Raw genomic sequence first — 25,236 nt, 5'->3', positions numbered from 1 at the left:
TATCCTTAATTAAAATAAAAAAACTAAAAACTTTTGTTAACATTTTTTCAAAACAAAAAATAATATATATATATATATATATATATATATATATATATATATATATATTCCTTTAAATCTTTAACAAATGATTCATTTCTCAAAACATTTTAAAAAAAAATATAATATAATATACCTTTCATAAATATTCTTAAAAAATAAAACATAATACTTATAAATATTTTCACATCTTATAAACATATTATAAGAAAATATGTACTTAATTTTTCAAATGTTGGAACTGAGTGTGGATCCTAAAGATTTAATGATTGATTTTAAAAAAAATGAATGAGAGAAGAATAAGAAAATACAAAATAACATACTTCTATGTAAAAATATTAAAAAAAATACATTTGTAGGAATTTAATGTCCGACATGAAATGGCACATAAGACAATTTATTAGACTTTTAATGTTGATTAATTAATCCTCCTTAATTAATTGATAGTTAATGGTTAATTAATACACCTTAATTAATTGTTAGTTAATGGTTAATTAATACACCTTAATAAAGTGTTGGTTAATTAACTACAAGAAGTTAATTTTTTTATTAATTAATTCTAACTTTGATAGGAAGTATAATTAATGGTAATAAAAAACAAAGGAAACGTCCTCTCTCTATCCCATAAATATATACAATATCCATTAGCTTTGTATATCTTAAGAGAGTCAAGTGAAAAAAATTATTTCCTAGTGTTTGATCTTTGAAGAAGGCTTTTATTGCTATGGATTCTGGTATGTTTCTTTTATTTTATTTATTGTGAAAATCATGATAGTTAAGATCATATACGTTACATTTAACAAGATCTTGATAAGAATATGATATTCTCCGTTTCACTTAAAATAAAAATAAAATATTTTACAGTTAACATTTTGTTTTGTTGTGTCTAAGAGTGTGTAAATTAGAATTTTTTTCATTTTTAGTGAAAATAAAGATGAGTCATTTTATGGTTCATATTTTATATATCTAATAGTGTATATATTCTCGTATGATATTTATGTTACTATATTATTTAAATTTTTAAATGACGTGATATCTTTATATCATTAAATACAACAAAATAAAATTTATATTGCAAAATGACACTTTTATTCTATGGTATACACGGACGTGACAACAAATTCTCAATGTGACAAAATATACATTATTGAATATTTAAAATTTAATTTATATCATAAAATAGTATCTACTAAATTTGTTAACTAGTCATCTCACGTGCTGCAACCTTTCCAGTTTTCTTGGTCTTTTTGTACGTGGTTAATGTTATATACTCATCTTTAATCCCACTATCATACTGATGTAAGAGTGCTCTTTAATTCTTGGATCAGCCTTTATTGAGTAGAGAAATGATTCATTTTCTTCTTCTGTCTTTCTCTCATACTCACACTTTTGAAAATCATCATTAAATTTGTGTGATTCATATGTGTCTAAAAGTAGGAGGATGGGAGAATGACAAGAAAATGATGTATAACACATTTAGATTGAGTAATATTACATACTCATTTCCTATCACAATCTCATACTACTTGGCTGATGTGACAGTACTTATCAGCTATTGGATAAATATTTATTAAAAAAAGAAAAAAAAAATCTAAAAGCAGATGGGTACTACCACATTAACGTAATGGTACGAGAATGAGATGAGATATAAGTATTTAGAATTACTCGTTTTTATTAAAAAAGTAATGCTATATAGTCATCTTCTTTGACACTTTTATTTTACTGGATTGATGTGGCAATGTCCATTTGTCTTTGAGTAATTCTAAAAGACTCTCTTGTGTCTCTCAAAAAATGAGGTGTCTTTTAAAAACAAAATTGGGTTTGTGATTGATTATTATTGAATTTTGATTAAATGATGATTTTAAAAGCCACCTCATTTTTAGAATGACATAAGAGTGACACACGAGGAACTTCTAAAATTAATCTTTGTCTTTGGATTAGCCTTCATTAAAAAAATTAAAATTAAAAAAAAAAATGATAAACACTGTCACATCAGTCCAGTAATTTGAGAATGATATGTGAGATGAATAAAGATTTGATAAATACTACTATTCTACAATATCAACCCACTAATATAAGGGTGAGATTGAAAATTAGTATTTAGAATTATTATTAGGGTCTTTCGTATGATATGCCCATGAGGTGGCAAGTTCGGAAATAAAGCGCTGATTTGTGGGTTTAAGTTTGTATACGTGAAAAGTTCTGGAGGCGAGTCAGCAGCATTGGTTCACCAACTATCCAATATAAAAAGGAAAATGTTATTTACACATCATGGGTACAACAGCCTCTCACATGGAGGTGGTACCCACACACTGGGCCCCACCTCCATGTGAGGGGCTGTTGTGCTCTTGATGTGTAAGTAACAAGCCCCTATGTTATATGGTCAATGTCATTGAAGTGGCATCAACGGCACCAAGTTAGAAAGTTTTATTTTTCGAAGCAACTATTCAGCCCATACCACATCAACCACTATAAGATAGATGTATAAAATGAATATAAAGAAAAAAATTATTCATTTAAAAATGGTGATTTTTGTTTTTATCAAAAATATTATTTGAATTTTAAAAATAATAAAATTAATCATTGAACTTTTTGAGTTTATAAGATTTTTTTTTTTTTCACCTGCCGTTAGGCCTGTTAGTACCCAAAAAAAAATAATAATAATTATAAACTATTGTTATGAGTATATCTTCTGCATAAGACAATTAGACTTGCTATGTAGTATTCTTTTATCCTTTTCTCATTTTTTTTATTTTATTTTTAAAAAAATTAACTATTGAATGGTAGGACTTCACTCACGTGACTCCTATAAAAGACAAAGATTTCTTCCAAATCATGTTAGGAGAACTTCCTCCCACTCAATCTATAAAAATAACATGTGTCATTTAACACGTGAGAAATGCATAATTTTTAAGAATATAATAATTAATTTTCAATAAGGAATGATGGAGAATGATGAAAAAATACTAAATAACATTTTTATCTCCTAAAATAAATAAATAAAAGAAATGACAATAAAAAAAAAATCTATTCCACAAATAATGGTTCAGGTGTGTTTATTTTGAATATTATTCTAAATAATATTCTACTTTCTTTCAAAAATAAATTATATTTTATTCAACTTTTCAATTTTTTTTAAATTTTATCTTACAAAATCAAATCTCGTATTTGGCACATTGAATTCGAATAATATTCGAATTTAACATCCAAATGGAACATAACAACCCACCCCAACCTCTAGATGTGCCTTGCAAAAAATCCCATCCCAAAAAGTGTTCTTTTGGATTGGAACCTATAATTCTATATCAATTAATTGTCGTTGGAGAAAGAGTTTATACGAGACTTATCTGTCTAAATATGTAGTCAAATAATTCAAATACGGGACCTACTTGTACATGTAGCCATGTAGGTAGCCAATCCAAAACTAATTTTGAACATATAAATTTCACATGAACTCTTTCACATTAATTATTAAATTACTAAGCAACTAATTCATGTGAATCCTCATCCCTCTCACAATCCACCCTCTTTTTGTTGGGATGGTCTCGGGATGGGTTTCAAGCATTGGGTCGGTTTTTTTTTTTTAACCAACCAAGATGAGGTAGTGGGAAAGGAAAACTTGAACAACTGACCTTTTTGTTTTTTTATGATGAATAAGTAGAGCTTTTTATTGACAAAATAATCAACTATACAATAGATCATAATATATTGTTCATCGAAAAAGGGAACACCACAGAACACATTACAAACAGAAAATGTATATGTAAACTCACAACCACAACTAATCAACAACACAAGCATACACAAGTAAACTAGATCAGAATATCAACAGCAATATTCCATTTGTGACATAGATGAACGTTCTCCATGGTCTTCGGAAACTTCCCTTTCCCAGAGATCCGACTTCGAATTTCTCATAAAATTTGCTTCAAGATCTGTTCTTTAGTTTTAGGATGGCTTAGAATGAGTCTGCATATTGCTCCCAACAGGGTCTTAGTCTTCCACTTTCTGCTTCCATCAGTAATTAAATCATCCCAACTATTAGGGAGGATCAAGATATCACATCGCTGGAAACAAGTCTTCCAGATCAAAGAATTGAACCCACAAGAGAAAAAAAAAAAATATGATCCCTGCATTCAGTCATACCTTTGCAGAAAACACAAGAAGCATCCCGGCCCTTTAAAACCCCAAGCCAACAACCGATCCCCCGTAGTAAGCCTATTATTAACAGCTAACCATAGGATGAAGGCTTGTTTAGGAATAGCATGATAGTGCCAAATCAGAGAATACCAACTCACAATAGCCTTTTTCTGCCTAAGATGATTCAAAGTATCTGCGCAGACAAAAGAACCAGATCGACCTATAGTCCAAACAGGATTATCAACAGCTCCAAGAGACACTTCTAGCAACCTACTTTGGATAGTTACTAAGTCCTCTGAGCGTGCAAGCTTCCAACACCACTTCCCCTGCTTCAAGACAGAGTCTAACTTAGCTTCCATTCTACTATTAGAGTCATAAATGACTATAACCGAATTTGTCAATTAAAATCCCACAAGGGTGCCAGTTATCAAACCATAAATGGATCTGGCCACCATTCTCCACATTAAATCTGAGAAAATTTATGGCTAAACCTCTAAGCTTTAACAGTTTTGTTCGGCACCTGAAACTGATCTTCACTTCATGATGTATGAATTACAGTCAATTAAACTATCCTTTGACGTCAATATGAGTAGGTTTTTAAGATGACTTGTCACAAAAACCAAAAATAAAATCTATTGATTTTTATTTTATTATTATTATCTTTAAGCAACACGAAGAACGGGGGTAATCACAATTACATCAAAATAAAACACAGAAAAACAAATTGGACAACTCAACAATAAATCCTAATACAATCTTATACGTGGGAATAAATATAAATTAAAAAAAAAATGTGTCAAATAACTACGCAACCTTTATAAATTATTGGCACAAACGTGTAAAAAATCACGAACCAGAGAGGGCACAACTATTGGCTTGATGTTGATTAACCAGTTTCGTGTAAAATAATAGCGAACTCCCTTGACACACAAAAATATTCCCCTTACAGCATAATAAAGTAAAAGGGGGGCCACCAATAAACCCGTGATAGACAAACACAAAAGAACACGAGCAAAAGTTACGGCCGACCCGGATTCCCACAATCATTCCTCCCGCTCTCAAACATTTTTATATGGAATTTAATTCTTGCATTATACCGTCACAACAAGTGCACAATAACCCTTCACATAAGGATGGTTTCCAGTGTGTAGAGTTCACCCTCATGTGAGAGGTTGTTGTGAACTTATTGTGTTGATGTTGTAAATCTAACATTTTTTAAAAAAATAATAGTAAAAGTGTTATTTTAAAATTGATATAATTTTTAAAATTATTATTTAATTATAATCTATTACAAATCTAATGATAAATTTTGAAACGACACAATAACATTAAAAAAATCCACGTCGGAATGTCGGTGATTCTGACAACAGCTGCAGTCATACCGGCCACCCATATCATAATTAATTAAAAAAAAAGTATAATTTTAATCTTTCTTTCCAATATCATCCATTATAGTCAATAGATTCACGGATTTACCTGCTACGCGTAACGCAATTACCGTAGAAACAGAAAAAACAACCAAATACGCCATTTATTACAAGATTAACAGAAAAAAGTCACAGAGTGTTTAATTTAGCATTTGATTAAGGAACTGATTTTATGGCTTTTACGTGCCAAAGATTCGGGGGTTGCATTGGCTTCATAGACGATAAACCTCTCTCACATTTCACTCGTTAGTCGTTCCGAATCCTAACCCTAGATCTTCCATATTATCTACAAAGAAATCCAAAGCTTCCTTGTAACATACGTACAGGTTTGAGGTAGTGCGATTGAATTTGTGAGAATGGAAGTCACTAGGAGAGCTTTGAGGTAGTGCGAGGATTGTGAAGTACAGCATTTCCATTTAGGCCCGGTTGCTAGGAAAAGAAGGCCCTGGATTTTGCAATTCGAAGAGGGAGATGAAGGCGTTGATAGGGAGGCCAGGGTCGGTGAGTGGGCTGGTGTTGAGGTTAGGGCAATGTTTATTTGCTGCTGCGGCGATCGGGGTTATGGTTAGCGCCTATGGATTTTCTTCCTTCACTGCTTTCTGGTATTTCCTCTTCTCTTTTTGCCTCTGATTTTTTTTTTTTTTTTTTTTTTTTTTTTTTTTTTTGAGGCCTTGCAATCTGTTGGATGATCAAGAACTGTATGGTGTGTTCTGTTCCCTTAAATCCCAGTTGTTTTTTTTCACATGATGGTAATTGATTATTTCAATTGTTTCATTTGAATGTGTTTGGTAATTCCATTTGATGTGTAAAATTAATGTCAACTGTTCAAACTCCAGGAAGAAAGCATTAATCAGTTGCGTGTGGCTCAGAATATTATTAATCTTTGAATGTGAATAGCTTATCTTCCCCTCGAAATAATTTGTAGGCAAAAGCTAAACATTATTTGTTATCTAGAAGCTTATTCGACAAGTAAAATTTTACATGGGGAAGATTTGGCATTGTTTTGTTGATATGCTAAACCGAAACTTTGGTCCCTAAAAATTGGGGCTACTATTGATGGGCGACACTGATGAGGGACACCTGACTTTGTTTTCTCACGCATATTTTCTGTACCTTTAAAGGCCGTGGAGTCATATGCTTAGTAAAGTTGTAAGCTAACGTCAATTGTGTATATTCAGTTTTAGATAGCTTATTGTATGTTTTACTGATTCGGGTTCACCAAAATTATATGTAAATGAAAAATTCTCCGAATGCTATGATGATAACCCCCACGCCACCTAGGGAGTAGGGATATATTGAGGTGTCTTCTTAAAAGTTGTCTGGAGATTACATGTTGGATATGAAATACTTATTTATGACTAATTGGATAGACCTATAATACTTTTTTGCTGACAGAGATCCAGTTTCTAGTTTCACGAACATGTGTCCAGATGAAGTGAGTGTGTGCTGTGCATGCCAAATCCTGTGAATTCATTCATGCTTGGATTTTTATTTTTATACTCATTGATGTTTCTCAAGTAGATTAACAGATTATGTTTCATATGTGGCTCAAGTAAATTACTAGGACAATTCAGCAACCATTCTTTTGCTTACTTTTGACAGTGATATATGTGCTTTAATCCAGCTATTTGATCGCATCAATGGGACTTCAAGTGCTGTGGAGCTTTGGACTTGCATGTCTTGATATTTATAGTTTGACGAGAAAGAGGGATCTTCAAAGTCCAATCCTAGTGAGCCTGTTTGTTGTAGGCGATTGGGTATTCAACTTGCCTCTTAAACTCTCACACATTTCTTTTTCTTGCTAGAAACATGGATGAGCATTTTAAATCTGATGCTTCACATGCACGTGTTTGCTAATTGATATACTCATCCATTTTTTTCATATTATATTGGTCATGAATGTGGCCACTGCTGCCACATATGAATGAATAAAATATTCTAAAATTTATTATTTTAATAAAATAGAGAAGGAGTTTAGATAAGTTGTTGGAGTAAGGTCTTGAAAGGTGGTTAGCTAAGTTAGCAAAAGTGGGTTTTGGTTAGCCATTTTGCATAAAAATTTATATAAACCATTGTGAGTGCTCTAAGTAGCTCAAATTTTGTTAGCCTTCTCAGTATAGAGCAACAAAATAATGAAGCACTGGTCAATCATGTTTGACTGTCACTGTCCATTAAGTGTCAAATAAATTTGAAAGTACATGCTTGCTGCTCCAATTCCCTACAAGGCTACAGGGATGGTTACATAGGATGGTATGGTCTGCCTTCAACTTATTAGTAAGTCAAATGCTTGTGGGGAGTCATGTGCCTTGATATGCAGTGGATCTTATTGAATGTTGGTACATAAGATATAGTTGAGTCTGAGCAGACTTTATTATCCTCATCTGCACGTGAGCTCTGTCTTTACAAGTTTTCTTTCTTGAACTTTCCAAGAATGGGATTTATCAAGTCCTATGCGTATGAGAAAGCAAAGCTTAGCTTTGGAGCTCCCTGCATATGTGTGGATTTTCTCACACACATATATATTGCTGTTGAAATATTTTATATGCCTCTCTGGTCTCTCCTTTTGAAATTTGGTTCCAAATCGGATATTATTTCTGCATGGTTTGGGTGCTGACTGCTGAGCCCATTGTCAACTGGAAATCAAGACAGCTATCTTCCTGCTTTGTCATGTCAATATATGTAATGGTCAGGGTAACCATAGTTCAAAATTTGCAGGTGACTGCTGCTTTATCACTTGCAGCTGCATGCTCATCGGCAGGGATTACAGTTCTTTATACAAAAGACACGGATTTCTGCAAGCATCCTCAACTTACTCTTCATTGCGGCAAGTTCCAAATCGCTGTAGTTTTTGCTTTCATCGCCTGGGCTCTTGTTGCCGTGTCATATCATGTAATGTTTTGGATTTTATTATCCTCGGTTTAGATGACTCAGGCTCTCCAGCCTTACAGATAACACGTCCACAATACAAGTTCTTTCTTTATTAACTTCTAAATGCTAATGCGTCTCCAACATGCCTTGCATCGGGTGTTTGTTATACACATTTTCATCATTCCCAGTATTGGATTCAATGCCAGCTTAACATGTTCTTGTTCTTGCACCCTAATGGCCTAACATTCAAATAAAACTTAGGATTTTATTTGCGTTTTCAAACTTAACCACCAGAGAAATGTGGAAAACATTTTGACTTTGCACTCCCCCGTTGCTCTAACAGTTATCTATTCATTGTCTACCTCCTTAAAGAGGCATTAAAATTCGGCCATGGTCACAAGTTTTGTCCGAGCCCACCCATTTCATTGAACCTGCACCAATCCTAAAGGTCTCTTGTTGAATTCCAACAAACCCATAAAAAGGGAAAACAAAGTTGACAAAGACAATGATGATATCCAGAAAGGCAACCACGATATTCCAATCCAGCTTGGTCTTGCAGTATTAATATAAAATGACAAAAGTTAATGTTAGGGAGAGAGAGTACACAAAAGAGTCATTAATATACATATTTGAATACTACTTTAGTCCAAAAGTTGTCTCCGGCGAAGTCCGCCTGTCGGCACTGCGTTGGGTTTTCCTGCTTGGATCTTCTGTTGCGGTTCACCTTAATAATTTTTAGACATTATGGGACTGTTTGATGGCTTGTTGCCAGATCTGCCTTTTTTTCTTTGTAATCGGTTGTGCTTTATTGTTTAAAGAGGCTTAAAGATTACTTCTTGTAATGTTTATTTATTATTTGGGTAGCTGTTGTTTTGTATATTCTTGATCTTTCTCACAGTCTATCTTATTTGATAGGCTGTTTTAAGTCAAGTTTTCCTGACTTAGTGGGTGGAGTTTCTATATCTCTAGTCACACTAGAGCCTACGGGCAGTGATTTTTGCCTTCGGGCATGTATGAGTTCCTATTGTATTTCTCTTGGCCTTTGGTCAGCTGTATTCCCTTTTTGGGGCTCATATTCAGTAATGAAGTCTTCAGTTTCTTTTCAAAAAAAAAAAAAAAAAAAAAGTTGTCTCAATGTGAGACAACACTTATTACGTGCACTCACAACAGTTACCCTTAATACTCATTCATTTTCTTTCTAATTCTAGCTTTTCTTTTGCCCCTTCCCCTTTTCTTTTATTGCTTAAAAAAAAGAAAAAAAGAAAAAAAAAAAAAAAGAAAAAAAAAGAATGCTATTTTGGTCGAGCGTGTGGCCCTAGTACATTCGGTCAAATGCCTTTATCGCTATGCCATAAAAGCATTGCCATTAAATTTGATCTCTTATTCCCAGACAACTTATGCAGCAAGTACAAACGACTAATAGTCTTTGCGCTGTTCAAAATAGGAGCTTGCACTTTCAGCTAGCTGATGATGGTAGAAAGAAAATATACAAGTAAAAATTAAAAATTAGAAGGAAAAAAAAAAACAGTAATAGTTTGAGATCAAGCTAATGTAGTGAAAACACTAGACACCTGAACCGTATCTGACCATAATAGTCACATGACAATCTCTGGTTTCAAAATGCTAGATTTGATCTCTTTGTGAGGCAGGACAACACCTCCGTTGCTGTAAACTTCATCACCAACATGAACATCTTCTCCTAAGATTGTCATGTTCTCTACTCGAGCCCACCTCCCAATGGTGGAATGCCATCCAATGATACTACTGGAGATGCAAGCGTGCTTCTTGATTCGAACTCCGCGCATGACCGTGCAGTGTGCGAGCCTAACCCCTGACTCAATTACACAGCCTGGACCAATGGCTACATCAGGTCCAATTAGACATCCATCTCCAATTACAGCAGTCTCATCAACAAGAACATTTCCCACTATGTGAGATCCACTGGCCAATTTTGCTGAGGATTTTTTCCGTAAGGAATCCAGGTACAGTCTTAGGCCTGTAATATAATCCTTTGGCTGTCCAATGTCCATCCAAAACCCAGGTAAGACCATGGCATACAGCTTTTGTTCTCCTGCAATCTTAGGAAAGATCTCTTTTTCGATTGAGGTTGGCCGCAATTCAATCCGATCAAGAACAGATGGGTTCAACAAGTAGATACCAGCATTGATCTTGTTGCCCACAAATATTTTTGGTTTCTCTACAAATTTTTCCACTTTCCCAGTTGTTTCTTCCATAACCACCACACCATATTTTGATGGCTCATCCACCTTAAACAAGCAAGAGATTTCTCTTTTTAGTGTGGAAAAAGGGGCTTATTATCCTGGTATAAAGTATGAATTAGATATTATTACCTTGGTCACCATAATGGAAGCTTCCCCTCCATGATTTTTGTGGAATGCAATCATTTCTTTTAGTGGGTACTCATTTATAACATCACTGTTAAGGACAAAGAAAGGCTCGTCAGAGCCATCTATCAATTTATCCCTTGCCAGAGCTAGAGGACCTGCTGTACCAAGGGGCTCAGTCTCCTGTGAGCAGGTGATCTTGATTTCAAGCTTTTTCTCAAATTCTTTTAAGAAATTCAGCATAAGCTGCAGAAGGAGAAAAGTGCATTACATCAATATGGGCATTCAAAATTTGGCTGCAAAAATGACAAAATAAAATGCAAATTAAGATTGCAGTAAACAAAGAATGGAGTAATTTTACCTCTGGTTGGTAATTGATGGCCAAAACTACTTCAGTTACTCCAACAGCTTTGAGAGCTTCAATCTGGTAAAAAATAAGATAATACGCGGCCCATGGTTAAAAATAGAGAAAGTGAGAGATTATAATGATCAGCCAAGCTTGTCCCTTTCTGAGATATGGATCTTAATACGTTGAAATGGTTCATTCAACTATTAACTGGCCTCTTTTTGGAGCATGTAAATAAGTTATGATAAAAAGCTGCTTGGTTTGATTTACATATAACTTAGATAGATGAACTAATTATTAGAGCTAAATCCAAATTATAATCTGAAATTAAAGCAAGTCAGGGATAAAATAAATAAGCATCTAAATTTTGTTAAATTTCTAGATACCAGGACATAAAAAGAAGAAATAAGTCTCATGCTGGATCCAGAACAAGATGCATAGTGTCAGGTTGAAAAGAAACCATATATAAAATGTTAAAAGAAAAGGAAAAGAAAGTATGGGGAGGGGGGAAGGCAACTTGTGTGAGCTGTAGAACCAGATATAATAGCACTGAAAAACCTGTTAAAGTCTTAAAGGCCAACCGCACAAACTATTTGAAGAAAGGAAGAGGACATGCTCCAAAGACAGACCTGATGCAGTATCATGGGTTTGTTGGCAAATTCAACCAGTGGCTTTGGTACGCTGAGGGTCAAAGGCCTCAACCGTGTTCCGAAACCTCCGACGAGAATAAGTGCTTTCATGTTGACAGCCTAAATCCGTATATCCTGTATTGTAAATCATCAGAGTCAACAAGTAGCTTATTCCAGATTGTTAAAGATACAACTCACACAAGTATTGACAAGCATCTCAATGAAGACACTGGAGAGGCATTCATAATTGAATACAATAATAATGAGATAGTTGAAAAGATCTCATAATACATTGAATATAAAACGTTTAGAAGATGTATAGTGAGATAGGATGTGAATAGTTGTAACCATTCATAATTGTAATAGAAGTTGAATGGTTCAATACAACGATCTCACAATATTCATGGGGAAAAATATGTAGTTCTAAAAACTTCTTCCTAGCATGGTAAATTAGGAAAAAGAAGCACAAAAAATGGTATCAATATCAATGGATCCTTGTTCTTATTATCTGATAAAATTAAAACAGGCATCCCTTCATCTAAAATTGTGCACAAAGAAATGGGTCTTGAATTAAACTTGCCACAATCGACAAATGCAATGTAAGTCAAGAGTCTGGCATAGGGTGGAATCCACAAATTATAAACAAGTGTGATAGAATCGCAAACTTGCTATGGAAAAACCTTTATGTATGTTTCAGCTGAATGAGGATGCCAATTTCAAGCTTTTGCAAATCCCCTGAAATGGGATAAACATCAAAGTTTTACTATTAGATGTTTGTACAGGAGACAACATGCGCTAGAATAGCAACAATAATAGGCATCCAATACATCAAGTTTTGTTTTCAAGAAAAAAAAAAAGTTCACACATTTATGCGCAGAGAGAGCAAAATTGAATCAAATTCTATTCCAAGACACATAATTTATAGAGCGGGAACGGCATATAATGATCAAGAGCAAATAATAGGATGTAATCAGTAAGGCAAAAGTTTAAAACATACGATTAATCCGGTTCAAATTACCACTAACACTTGAACAAGATTCTCAGAAACTTTTGGATGAACAAAGATTCCCAATATCTGAAACGAGGTAAAGGCATAAAATACAGAAACTTACAGAGAGAGACAGAGAGAGAGAGAGGAGCTTCTGAGAGTTCTACTTCTGCTGGGACTGACAGAGAGTTCCCGGCCAGTGAGAGTTAGGACCGGGGAATATGACAAAACGGAAGCTTTCTGAGATTTAAAAAAGAGTAAATATGGTGGAGTCTGCGTCCAGTAAGGCTAACGAGAGTTGGCCCCCTCTTTGGACATGGATAGCCCTAGGGTGCACGAGTTGCTATACTTTACACGTAATCCAAGGCTCATTCTGCCACGTCACCTTGGGCATACAAAGAAGAGAAAGCCCAAAAAAAAAAAAAAAAAGAGAGAAACAATTCTTGTACAACTCTAATGCCTCGTTTGGTTCGCGAAATAATTCACTATAATGAAATGACTATTCTATTTGAATAGTTATTTCTTTATTTGGTAGGAATTTATTCCTTAAAATAGTTATTCTCATATTCTCTTACAAAGAGGAATAGCATTTTTTAGAGAAATAGCTATTCGTGAGGAATTAGACAACATTTTTCAAAAAAAAAGAAAAAATCATATTTTTTCTTTAATTTTTCAAAACTAAACTCAAAAAAAAAAAAAAATTCAAAAATTCAAAAATTCAAAAAATTAAAAAACAAACATAGAAAGAATTTAAATCAGATATGTGACGTTGTTAACTTGGGTTTGTGTGGAAGTAATCTTGCCCCCAAAATGCTCTGTAGCGGTTATTTGCAAAAGGAGAGCAAAAAGAAAGTTTTTGGTTGTAAAGGAGGAGAGAAGCACCATGGAGTGTTTTGTTTTTTGTTTTGTCTTTAGGTTCTGAATAAGTATTATTCTCTCTGTGGATGTAATTGGATCCTTAGAGGAGAAGCTGGTTTATCTCGTCCTGGTTTGGGATGGAGAGGTTGTTTTCAATTTTTGTGGTGGCTTCTTCTCTTGGTTCGATTGGGGCGTATTGGCGGAGGCTTTTTCCCTTTCCCAAGCATTTAGTTTTTATTCATGGGTTTATCAGTCCTGATGCGTGAAAAATAGGTTCGATTGTGTACCATAATGGGTCTCCCTTCAAAGCTATGATTTGTTTGTCGGTGTATAGGTCTCCTTTAGGGGCATCAAGAGGATATTTTGATGCGATTCTGTTTTGTCGCGACGAAGGATTCTTAATCCCCTATTCCAGAGCTTCTTGTTTTTTCTGTGAAAGAACTGTTTTGACGATGACGAAGAAATCAAGATGAGGGTTTCACTCACTTCGAAACCTAGAAGTGCTTTGACGACGCCAGATGATTCTCTGTAGGGACGGTTTTTGGGAGAAGAGCGGTTACATTTTAGGGTAACCGCCCTCTTGCAAAAGGGGCTCCGGGCGAGGAAATAGGGAAAGCAAAAGGAAAAACCGAAGAGAAAAAAGGGGACCCAAACCAACGAGAATAAGATGACGTGGAGGCAATGGTTATGGCCCTGTCCATGTGTTCTATTGGCCAGTGCGGTTGAAGCCTGTTTTTTCTGCCTGTTGTGTGTTGTAGTTTTTTATGCAGCCTACTCTGTTTGTTTAAGATCAAAAACCTAGTATGTAAAAGTTATTTTATAGCTCAGAATGTGTGTCCTCTCCTAAAACAAGTAGGGTTTTATGCTATGTAGATACATCTTTCTGTTGTCTAAGTTCTTTTTTGGCAGTTGTGGTCTAATATGGTCTAAGTCTGACTTGCCCGGTGTAGAGGAAACTCTACCCATAGTGCCTCTAATTTGGTTTATTAGGGATTCTTTGTAACTCTTGACATTTGACCGATTGGTCTTTTTCTTAATATATTGAAAGGGATCTTTAACTCAAACAAAAAAATCAGATCTGTGAGTAATTAGGTTCAACATTATTATTTATTTTTTAAAATTTGAGTTTTTTGGAAAAATAAGAAATTATGTAGGTTTTTTAGTAATTTTGGGTCTATTCCAATTGTGGTATATGTGTTGTCACCAACCTAAGAAATTGGAATAATTATTCCATTTCACTCTTCCTCTTTCCAAATAATAATTATTAATTTTCTTAATGAAATACTCATTTCGCGAACCAAAGAGGCCTAATAACTTTTTCTTTTCAAACTACAATTGGACCTGTTTTCTTACTTGTAGGTCCTACATATCCAATGGTTGATTTTAAAAAAAGTTATTGAAATTGTACATAAGTTATAAACGTATCATATCTCAAAGAGGATTGATTCTTACACTAGATAGGTACAACAACTTCACAACACCCCCTCACATTGGGTAGGCCCCAGTGTGTGGGGCCCACCCCCATGTGATGGGTGTTGTGAAGTTGTTGTACCTGTGTTGTACATCTATCATTTTTCTATCTCAAAAGAGAATTAGGGATTTCAAATATGAGATATGACTGTATACAACTTTCGTACAACTCTTGTACAATTTTAACAATTTTTTTTAAGATCAACCATTGGATATTTATGACCCACATGTAGGAAAACATATCCAATAGTTAATTTGAAAAAGAGTTGTATAATAGTTGTGTCAGTAGTTGTACAACAATCATTTCTCAATAAATATTATTCTAATTGTTTAAATACAAAAGCCAACATATCAAAATGACTATAACTTCTATGTGGTTGTAGCATACGAAAAAAAATGCTGGAACGTTCCTCTCCTTCGTGTGATGCTGCTGTCCAAACGCCCAGGTTGCTGCCCAGACACTCAGACTACTGCCCAAACGTATTTGTATGTGCTTTACTCGTAAATGAAACAGCATTTGGGCAGCGGTGTTCATTGTGAATAGGGATATAATCGAGCCGAGCCGAGTCGAGTTCAAAGATTTCAAGACTGGCTCGTTTATGAGTCGAGCCTAAATAGTCGAGCTCGAATTCGAGCCGAGCTATAAATTACATGTTCAAGCTCGGCTCGTTTAAAACTTGGGCGAGCTCAAGCTCGAGTTCGTTGAAAATGACATTCGAGCCGAGTCGGGTTACTGGACAAGCTCGGCTCAACTAGAGCTCGATGTAAACTATTAAATTTTTCAATGAGTGATCAAAACAGAATTCAAGCCCAAATTTATGAACAACCTCTATGTATTTATTAATAACATAAATATATAATATGTAAGTATATAAGGCATATTATAAAATATATTACATAACTATAGTTTATAAGTAACAAATTAATAATATGTTATTATATATAACTACAGAGTATAAACAATGGTATATGTATAATGTGAACAAATAGTAAGTCTAATATATTCTATATAACTAAGTAACTATAATATAAGTATAATATATAACTATTGTTAACCATGTGTGATGTGATATATGTGTTTATATATATATGCTAACTATTTAATATTGTTTATATTGTTATATACTAACTATTAATAACTTAATATGTTAATTTAACATACTCAATATTGTTATCAAAGTATTATAATTAATATGTAATACTATATATATTATACTATGTTTACTATTTACTAATATATATGTAAGATATGAACGAGCTAACGAGTCGGGCGAGCGATCCGGTCGAGCTTTAAACGAGTTGAGCTCGCGAGCCCTTATCGAGTTTTGTCGAGCGAGTCGGGTATGTATCACTTACTAATCGAGCGGGTTTCAACAGTAACGATCGAGTTTCTACAGTATCGAGCTCGAGTTCGGATCGGGCTAAACCGAGCGGGCTGTCGAACGGATTGGCTTATTTACATCCCTAATTGTGAATGTTCTAAATAGCATGATTAAAGGGAAGGTACAAGTGAAATGAAAATGATTTTTATACTTTATATTTAATGGTGCATATATTCCAGTTTTATTTTTTAAAAAAATAAATAAAAAATTTCAATTTTTGTACTACATACAATATTAAATGTAACAAAATAAATTCTTATCCTCAAGGAAAATGAAACGGAATTCCTGTGCTGAGTGGATATGGCACTGGAGTGTGGCCACAGTCCACGCAACGCTTTGCGCCAATGACGCACTCCGTGAATGTCAGCAATGCCTCAGTGAGGATTATTTGAGAAACCCATATTGTTCCCTCCTTATATTAAAAAACCCACTTTTAATCCATACCATATTGTAAGGGGTAATAATTTGTACTCGTGCATGTATCAGGTTCGAGTTATGTCGATGCATAGATAATCAACCCATTTAATTGAATAGATCAAATCCCTTGACCAACTTTAACCTGTTAATTTCGTGTTGGGTTTGTATCAAGTTCATGGGTTGTATAAAAAGTTATGAGCACTAAATGTTGCTTGTTGAGTTCGGGTTGTATTGAAGTATGTATATAACACTATTTAGGTTAATTATAACTTGATTCATTTACATAAACAGGTCACACACCTAAATCATAACTCAATAATTTTGTGTTAAATTCATGTCGAGTTTATGGGTTATATCAAAAATTGTCCAATGGCAAAATTCTTGTGCTCATAAATGGATGAAGCCAGTCAAACCCTAGCAGGAGTTATAAATATCAAGCTGCCCTTCCATGCCTTTCAAGTTTTCGAGAAAGTTAACGTGATTTCAACGTTTTGTGATTACGTTTTATTAAAAATTACGATTTGAAAATACACAATTTTAAAAGCTAAATTGCGATTTTGCTAAACGCTTAACTGCGTTTTTAAAAATAATATTTTCAAATCGCACATTTTAAAATCGCAATTTTTAAAATGAGCTTTGATCTTCCTATAAGAATTTTATTAGACTTGAAAGAGATCAATACATGCTTCGTAAGGATGAGGCTAAGACAATTTTCAAAATTTATGTCTGATTCCCGTTCGAGCGATGAACCCAAATAGACCCTAATTATAGAAAAGTGTTATTTTGTATTCTCATTTCTTTCTTTCATCTCCCTCCATCTTCATCTTTTTTTTCTTTTTCCTTTTTTCCTTTTTCTTTTCTTTTATAAATATGATTAATCTAAATATGAATTGAAAATACCAGGTTATCGGAAAAAGGACAAAAGAATAATAATAAAAAAAAAATCAAATAGCATATCTCTTAGGGGTATATATACGATAGACAAGAAGTACAACTGTGGGTGGTAGGTGAGATTACAAATCAAGACAAAAAAAGAAACTCATTATTAGGTTTGGGCTTGAGATGATTTTGTGTTAAGTTCTTGATTTGATTTTGTACTTCCTTATACGGTTGATTCTTCTGTTGATTCCCTAATGGCATACATATTATTGTAAGTCAGGCTAATGATGGGCACACCATAATAATGGGCACATTTTTTGTACAACAATGGTCACATTTTGCGTGACCAATAATACATAAAGAAGTCCCAAATACAAAGAGTCTTCCTACGAGAATTATTTATTGTGGTTTTAAGTGTGTTCTTGACCCGGCCCGCTCATCGCTATCCACCACGTACAGCATCTTTCTCAACCAAAAACTTGAGAATTAAGAAAAACAGAAGCTAATAAAAAGAAAACGTCAACCATATCCCCAAAGAGGAAAAGTAAGAGAAAGGGAAAGAAGAACAGACAAGAGAAAAGCCAACTGCTTCATTGAGATTACAGTTAATTAAGGATATGACCCTTTGGCCATGGCCGGCACATATGGTCTTGTTCAGACATCACAAACCATATTTACAACTTGCATATTTGGAAGGTAATTTCCCTAATGACCTTCACACATTTTTCACACTTACAACAGCAGATCAAAGCGGAGGGGTCCCTTTGGTTTTTTTCCCACACGCTTATCACTGACCAAACCAAACTAATTAAAAGCCATTAAAAGCAAAGAAGAAAAGATTAAACTTAATATCATCGATCATACACAAATCCTGTAGATGCGATCAATCATCAAAGCCCATAAAATTAACAAGTTCTGCTTTCTTTTGGCAGGCCAGGTGCGATGTTGATCATGTACTTGCCACTCGACGGGGAGTCAAGCGAGAAAGCGGAGATTGAACTCCGGACGACACTATTATCTGGGTCGTCGTAGAAGGAGCCCTGGAAGATGGTGAAGAGGTATTAGAGAAGCGACAGTCTGAACGGAAAAGTTGTATATCCGACGTTTGGAAACGACCAGAGTCGCCGGGAAGTCGCATGTAGGCAGCTGAAGGTGACTCACTGAACCACGACCCTATTTGACCTTCGTTTCCATTCTTGTATTGCATTATGGCTTTGTACACAAAAGGAATTAGACCCTCCATTTTTGTTGTGCGCCTGCGAGAGAGAGAGAGAGAGAGAGAGAGAGAGATTTTAGGTGGTTCTTAATTAGAATTGAAGGAGAGGTGGGGGTGTGGGATGGGTTTAAAAGAGGGAAGGGAGGTTGATGACGTGGCCGGGTAATGGATTGGAGTACTCCAGCTCTTCACGCCAAGCCGCGGGAGACTTCAACGCAAAACCGCACGAAGACCTCGAAAGCTCCATCCGAACTACACCCATCTGGCCATCCTTATTACATTTCACCAGATCTCACTCTTATCCATTTGTTTATTCCATTATTTATTTATTTTATTTCCTATGTTTGGTTTTAGAGTAATATTCTTTAGTAAATTGTTATATAACTATATACAACTAAAATAACGTAGTAGTAAAAAACGGCAAGAACTTGTCAAAAGAAAAACTAATAGACTGTTATACAATCGACATACAACTAAGATGACGTGATAATAAGAATCAACAAGAACTTGGAAAAATAAAAATCATTAAACTGTTATACAATCAATATACAATTGAGATGAGAAAAATAAGAGCTAATTTTTTTCTACACACAAGAATATTGAAGCCAAGGGAGGACCGGGAGCGGCCATGGCCCTTCCCAAGTTCTTAGCCCCCCTTTTCTTGTAAGTTTTTTTTTTTTAAGCATATTTAGGAGTTATTTTTTATTTTTGACCTAATCATGATGGCCGGTTCAAAAAAATATCAATGGAGTCCAGCCCTTCTAGAGTTTAGTGACTAATTCTGTCCTTGATTGCACAGATGTATAACAATATATTAAATACGATTCTTAATTTTGAGGTCTCTTCACGTTTTTAACAAAGATAATTGGTCCGCCCTGTTTTTATTTATTAATTCATTCTTAAACAAATGGCCAAGGTTTCATCTTCAAATTTTATAAAACTTGTTTGTCTAGATGTGATATATATCCAATAAGCAAGCAAGAACAAAACTGAGTGTTGGCCAAGAAGGCCATATCCTCCCTCATTTTCAAAGTTTTCTTTAATTTTTTATTTTATTATATATATATATTGCTTAAGAATTAAGCTAATTGGCCTCCAAATGAGAAATCTTTATTCCATTCTGCAGGTAAATAAGGCATATGATAAATGAAAAGCACATCTATAACACGAGGGAAACAAAATCTAATCATGGTTAATTACCCAATCATCTACGCAATATAATATATAGCATGATTGTGATCAGATATGGGTGATTAATCAAACGAATAATTTATTAGTTTCTTCAACTCCTGCAACAAACGATAGCGCTATGGAAACCAAGTGGTAAACATCCATTTGGTTATGATTTCCATTTCACATAATCTCTTCATCAGTCATCCGCCTAAAAACAGCCATAAATCTCTTTCAAAAACAATTATAGATCTCTCTTCCAGTCCGAGTACGCGTAGTACAAAACCAACAAACCAAAAGAAAATAAGTACACAGATTAATTAAGAATGAGACCACCCAATTTCCCCCCCCCCCCCCCCCTCCCCCCCCCCCCTTTTTTTTTTTAATTTTTTATTTATCTGCAGTTGAATATTGGATAAAAAACGTGAATATATTTCCAATTAATTAGTCTACCTCATAAGGTATAAGACCAGTCACAACCCGCGTACCGAATATTTGAAATAAAAGACAGGTAGTAGCTGGGAGAAATTATATTTTATCTGATAAGAAAATATATATTATATACGGGAATAATTTTTTTTTTAAAAAAAAAAATATAAAAAATGCCGTTGACATGTAATATAATGAAGCTGTGGCATGCTTGCTTCATCGCTACACCCACTCCAGAGTCTCAATCCAAAATGAAGTCATCGTTTGCATCATCGATCATATTGATCGGATTATCTTGCGGTTAAAAATTGATCTTCTTGTAGTTTTCTTTCTCCACTTCTAGATTTTAGCTTCAAAGCAGAACTCAAGCGTCCTTGCTCCTAAGCAAAAGCAAAACTGCGTGCTAAGGTCTATGTGGGGGAGTTAGGTGACGAAAGAAGGGGCATGTCATGGTCCAACTTGGTATTATTTCCCGGTTGATTAGATATAAACCCAACATTTTAAAGGAGGAATTTACTTGATTACTTGAATAAAAATACAATTTCTGGCACTATCATGGCCAAGTGTTATCCATCCAGCATTTTCAATCTATTTTCATCTTGGTGGGTGGGGGTCAAATTCATGTTATTTTCTGTTTGCATCACCATAGCTATCTGCATTATCTTCTAATTTCATGATTATCTTTAGTAATGATTTGCACTTAAATGGTGTAGGAAAAAAAAAAAAAAAGTTTAGTACAAGAAAGGGCGTGTTTAATAATTTAATCAAATATTTTAACACTTCCGTAAGTATAGGAGAGAAAAGGTAAAAGTACTAATTACGTAGAATTTAACTTTTAAATGAGAGGTGGAAAGAAAAAAGGTATGATTCAAATTTATGACTACGTACTAATTAATGGGTAAGAGTAATGTTACATACTACGCACTTATTTTACTGGGCTGATAAGTCATTGTTGAAAAATAAATAAAAAAATAAAAAATTAAGGGTTGATAAACATTGCCACATCAGCCCAATAAGATATTATATGAGTGTGATAAAAATATAGTATGTAACATTTTTCAATGAGTAGTAGTATGCACCTATATATCCTACCCCCATATCGCACTTGAATCGCCTCATCTATTCTCCTCCTCAGAGAAAAAATAAGGAAAGGGATATATATGCACCTAGAACGAATCTAACCTTCATTCTACCTTATCGCACTAGATTTATGTGACAGTGCCTATCAGTTATTGGATAAACTCTTGTTAAAATTATTATATCTAGAAAGTCAATATGATTATAAGTTGTTTTTAAATAGACTCATGCTACATATGAGCATTGTTGGGTATTGTACACGTTGCACCGACAAAAAGAAAAATAATAATTTAGAAAGTGGCATTCTATTGGCTCTAATCTCTGACTTCCAATCAAACCCTTGTACCCTTTTCAAAGTGTTGTTTTTGACGAATAATGCTACCTCGTAGAGAAGCTTGAGTAAGAAACAATGGGCTTAGCCGCTTAGCTAAGATTGTTTGAAAATCTACGACTGCCGATAAAGCTGGTGATTAAAGAGTCATTACCACCCCCCAAGTCTTTTTCTTCATTTGTTTGTATGTGGAAACAATTATGTGCTTCTTTAATTTGCACTTATGATGGCCTCGCTTAGGCCGCCCATCCTTCTGGAAACAGCTAGGAGAGTATATATATAACTATATATACCTCACAATTAAATTGACAATTTTTTTATTTTTTTTATTAGTAATAAATATTTTCCTATACTAAGAAGTCACAGTAGGATACAATCCTTTCTATTTCACTTTCATAATAAATATTATCATGTTATGATGCATCTATTAATTGTGCATATTTTTTAAAAAAATTTAAAATTAGTCGACAAATAAATTTTTAGGGCTTCCAAATGAATAAATAACTCCATGTATTATGCTTAGAAGAAAAAAAAAAAAGCCTCCAAGTAGCTAGTATTTAGCAAAAAAAAAAAAAAAAAAACTATGTAGTATATTTATGTAATATATAAGTCCGTATGTACAAATTTTGGTCATTTTTTCTGGAGTGTCATTACAAAAGTTCAAATTTACCGATAAAGAAAAATTATTAAAAAAAATGATAAAAAAAAAAAAAAAAAAATTGGTTTTAGTAGCATTGGGGTGGCCGAACCAACTTCAAGGGCCTTGAGTCCTTGACAGTGGTTCAACCACTCCCAAATTTGACCGCTGGAGGTGGCCAAACCACCCCCTTTAACCATCACAAAGCCTCCAAGCACATTGTTGGGTGGTCCTCGCAATGGTTTGTAATAAAGAGGCGTATATCTTTGTGTACGCCTAGGAGAGGCTTGTGTAGGCCCTCATGTCCAACCACTCATTGCATCTTATGATCGGCTAGCTGCTCTAGCTCTGACTTGCCTCTTCGTCCCCCACATTGTTGTTTGTGTGGATCTCGTCCCAAGGTTTCATGCTAGGTGTGATTGATGGTTTTATGAATTAGAGTTATGGTTTTTTCGAGAAATGGCTAGGACTCTCTCTCTCTCTCTCTCTCTCTCTCTCTCTCTCTCTATATATATATATATATATATATATATATATATATGTTTCTCATTTAATAGACTTGTCTCATTGTCCTTATCTGGTGCATTATGAGGATGGCCGAACCAACCAGATAGTCATAGGAGATGGTTTAACAATTTCCATTTTTTTTTAATATAATTTGTAAGAGTTAATTTGTACTTTTATAATGACCTTTTCAATATATATATATATAGCAAGAATTTATAAAAAAGACTTATTCGTTACATAGGCATATATATATTAGAAAGAGTTAATTATTCATTTTAAAAATTCGTACGATTTATTTGTTACAATGTCAAATCACAAATATGTACCACTTCAACCATCCAAAATAAAAGAAGATCGAGATAATGACTTTTGTCATTCAATATTAGAAAGTAACTGATAACTTTTGATTGACCCACTTGTACAAGTTGTGATATAATCAAAGATCGGGACGTTATATCAATCCGAAGTTGAGTTTTGGCAGTTTATTTATCTTGGACTCAGACCCCTTCAATTTTTCCATATGCATGTCCTTATTAATTATCACTAATTACTACCTTCATTTTTGTATGATTCACTCCTAATTAAGTACTACCTGCTTCTATACATTTTGACTTAATGATAAGTTGATAACTCTCCAGATCGGCAGGGACTGAGTCGTACGTGCATTTTTGTTTGAGCCCTTCTACACATCTTCCACTCTTTCCCCCTTCATCACCCTTTTATAATAAAAAAATTGATTTTTATTAAAAAGTTGTCTCTGATGTCACATCAGAGACAACTTTTTAATAAAAATCAATTTTTTTAAGGAAAAGAGGGTGATGAAGGGGGGATGAGTGGAAGATGTTTAGCATTTCCCTTTTTGTTTGGGGGGAATCTGAAGAATTGAAACAAACTCAGAGCATACAGACACATACCTCATACGTATGCACACGTCTGTATGAAACAAAAAAGAAAAAAACAGAAGCCTTAATTTTTTAATGTTAAAATAACTCATAACTTAGAAGATGTATATTTTGATATAGATGTTTATAAAACAATCTTAGAAGATGTTAAAACATTTGACTGCGTGTCGAGGTAATGATCGGAAATACCTGCAAGTTAGGAGAGAAAAACATAACAAAGTAGCCTATTGGAGTGGGCTGGCAAAAGTAACTCTGATGCTTAAGTCAGTATGAATAAAATAAAAGGTAGTATATAAAGGATAAAGGAAGGAGACGAAAATCCTATTTTACTGGATGTCTGCCAATCTTTATAATTTTTTTTATTTTTATCATAACTGTCTACCACGTGTTACGCTTTCATCAGAGATTTTCCTATTGTAAATATTTCCTACAACCCACTACCCCTATCATCCGATTGACTCATGTCGAGAATCATGAGAACCAGGGGCGGAGCCACGTTGAGGCTTGGGGCCCCCCCAAGCCTCAAGGTTCTCCCCCAAAAAAAAAAAAAATTTAAAAAAAATTTAAAAAAAATTAAAATTTTACCCCAAAATTTATTATTATTTCAAATTTTGGCCCCCCCAAATTTTTTTTTTCAATTTGGCCCCCCCAACTTGGGGGGGCTGGCTCTGCCCCTAATGAGAACGGTTATTGACGTGGCAAAGGAAGGAATCCATTATAGTGCCATGCAGCTATTCTCAGTCGATTGATTAATTGATAGTGTTAGGTCTACATGCCGAACAGAAGAGAATTTAACATCTTCAGAATTATATTGCATATACACAAATTATTTAGTTTGACAGAGACATGTACACAAAGGAATCCAAAAAATGCCGATCAAAACATCATAGCAACTAGATAATAAAGAGAAATTTTATGTAAGGAATATGATTTTTTTATTTTTTTTGTAGAATTTCAGGGTTCTTTCAAAGTTCACTTAAATTGCTTGTAGCTTTAACTATTCCCTGTAAGATGCTATTATGTCTTTGAAACATTTTTTAAATCGCTTAAAGAGCTAGCTAGTTCATTCTTTTCTTTTGAAGAGAGGGAGAGGGGAAGCTCATTCTTGTAACTTTATAACCCCTATAACTTTTTTGAAACCTTTTTCAAATTTGTTAAAGTGCTACAAAATTCTTTTCT

At 34.1% G+C, this 25,236-nt stretch overlaps 3 protein-coding genes across 4 annotated transcripts; 1 reads left to right on the top strand and 2 right to left on the bottom strand.

Moving 5' to 3' along the window:
* The first annotated feature begins 5,662 nt into the window (after nucleotides 1-5,662).
* Nucleotides 5,663-8,590, top strand: LOC133873594 (CASP-like protein 5B1). Its single transcript, XM_062311326.1, has 3 exons — nucleotides 5,663-6,208; nucleotides 7,231-7,363; nucleotides 8,322-8,590. The coding sequence occupies exons 1-3, from the start codon at nucleotides 6,078-6,080 to the stop codon at nucleotides 8,526-8,528; spliced, it is 471 nt and encodes a 156-aa protein (XP_062167310.1). The 5' UTR covers nucleotides 5,663-6,077; the 3' UTR covers nucleotides 8,529-8,590.
* A 1,244-nt stretch (nucleotides 8,591-9,834) lies between these two features.
* Nucleotides 9,835-13,089, bottom strand: LOC133874034 (mannose-1-phosphate guanylyltransferase 1-like). Of its 2 annotated transcripts, XM_062311863.1 has the most exons (6): nucleotides 12,907-13,089; nucleotides 12,475-12,529; nucleotides 11,795-11,929; nucleotides 11,181-11,243; nucleotides 10,826-11,065; nucleotides 9,835-10,741 (listed from the first exon to the last, which is right to left on the bottom strand). In XM_062311863.1, exons 3-6 carry the CDS (start codon nucleotides 11,903-11,905, stop codon nucleotides 10,070-10,072), a joined length of 1,086 nt encoding a protein of 361 aa, XP_062167847.1. In that variant the 5' UTR covers nucleotides 11,906-11,929; nucleotides 12,475-12,529; nucleotides 12,907-13,089; the 3' UTR covers nucleotides 9,835-10,069. The 2 variants fall into 2 exon arrangements, with proteins under 2 accessions (XP_062167847.1, XP_062167848.1); XM_062311864.1 differs by lacking the exon at nucleotides 12,475-12,529.
* A 5,385-nt stretch (nucleotides 13,090-18,474) lies between these two features.
* Nucleotides 18,475-19,178, bottom strand: LOC133874126 (uncharacterized). The gene has a single exon (XM_062311960.1). The coding sequence runs from the start codon at nucleotides 19,029-19,031 to the stop codon at nucleotides 18,738-18,740; it is 294 nt and encodes a 97-aa protein (XP_062167944.1). The 5' UTR covers nucleotides 19,032-19,178; the 3' UTR covers nucleotides 18,475-18,737.
* Nucleotides 19,179-25,236: the final 6,058 nt, after the last annotated feature.

The sequence above is a fragment of the Alnus glutinosa genome, chromosome 7 (assembly GCF_958979055.1).
Source record: "Alnus glutinosa chromosome 7, dhAlnGlut1.1, whole genome shotgun sequence".
In the NCBI taxonomy this organism is placed as follows: domain Eukaryota; kingdom Viridiplantae; phylum Streptophyta; class Magnoliopsida; order Fagales; family Betulaceae; genus Alnus; species Alnus glutinosa.
The sequence above is the reverse complement of the archived record's forward strand: the minus strand, read 5'-3'. Positions and strand labels throughout refer to the sequence as shown.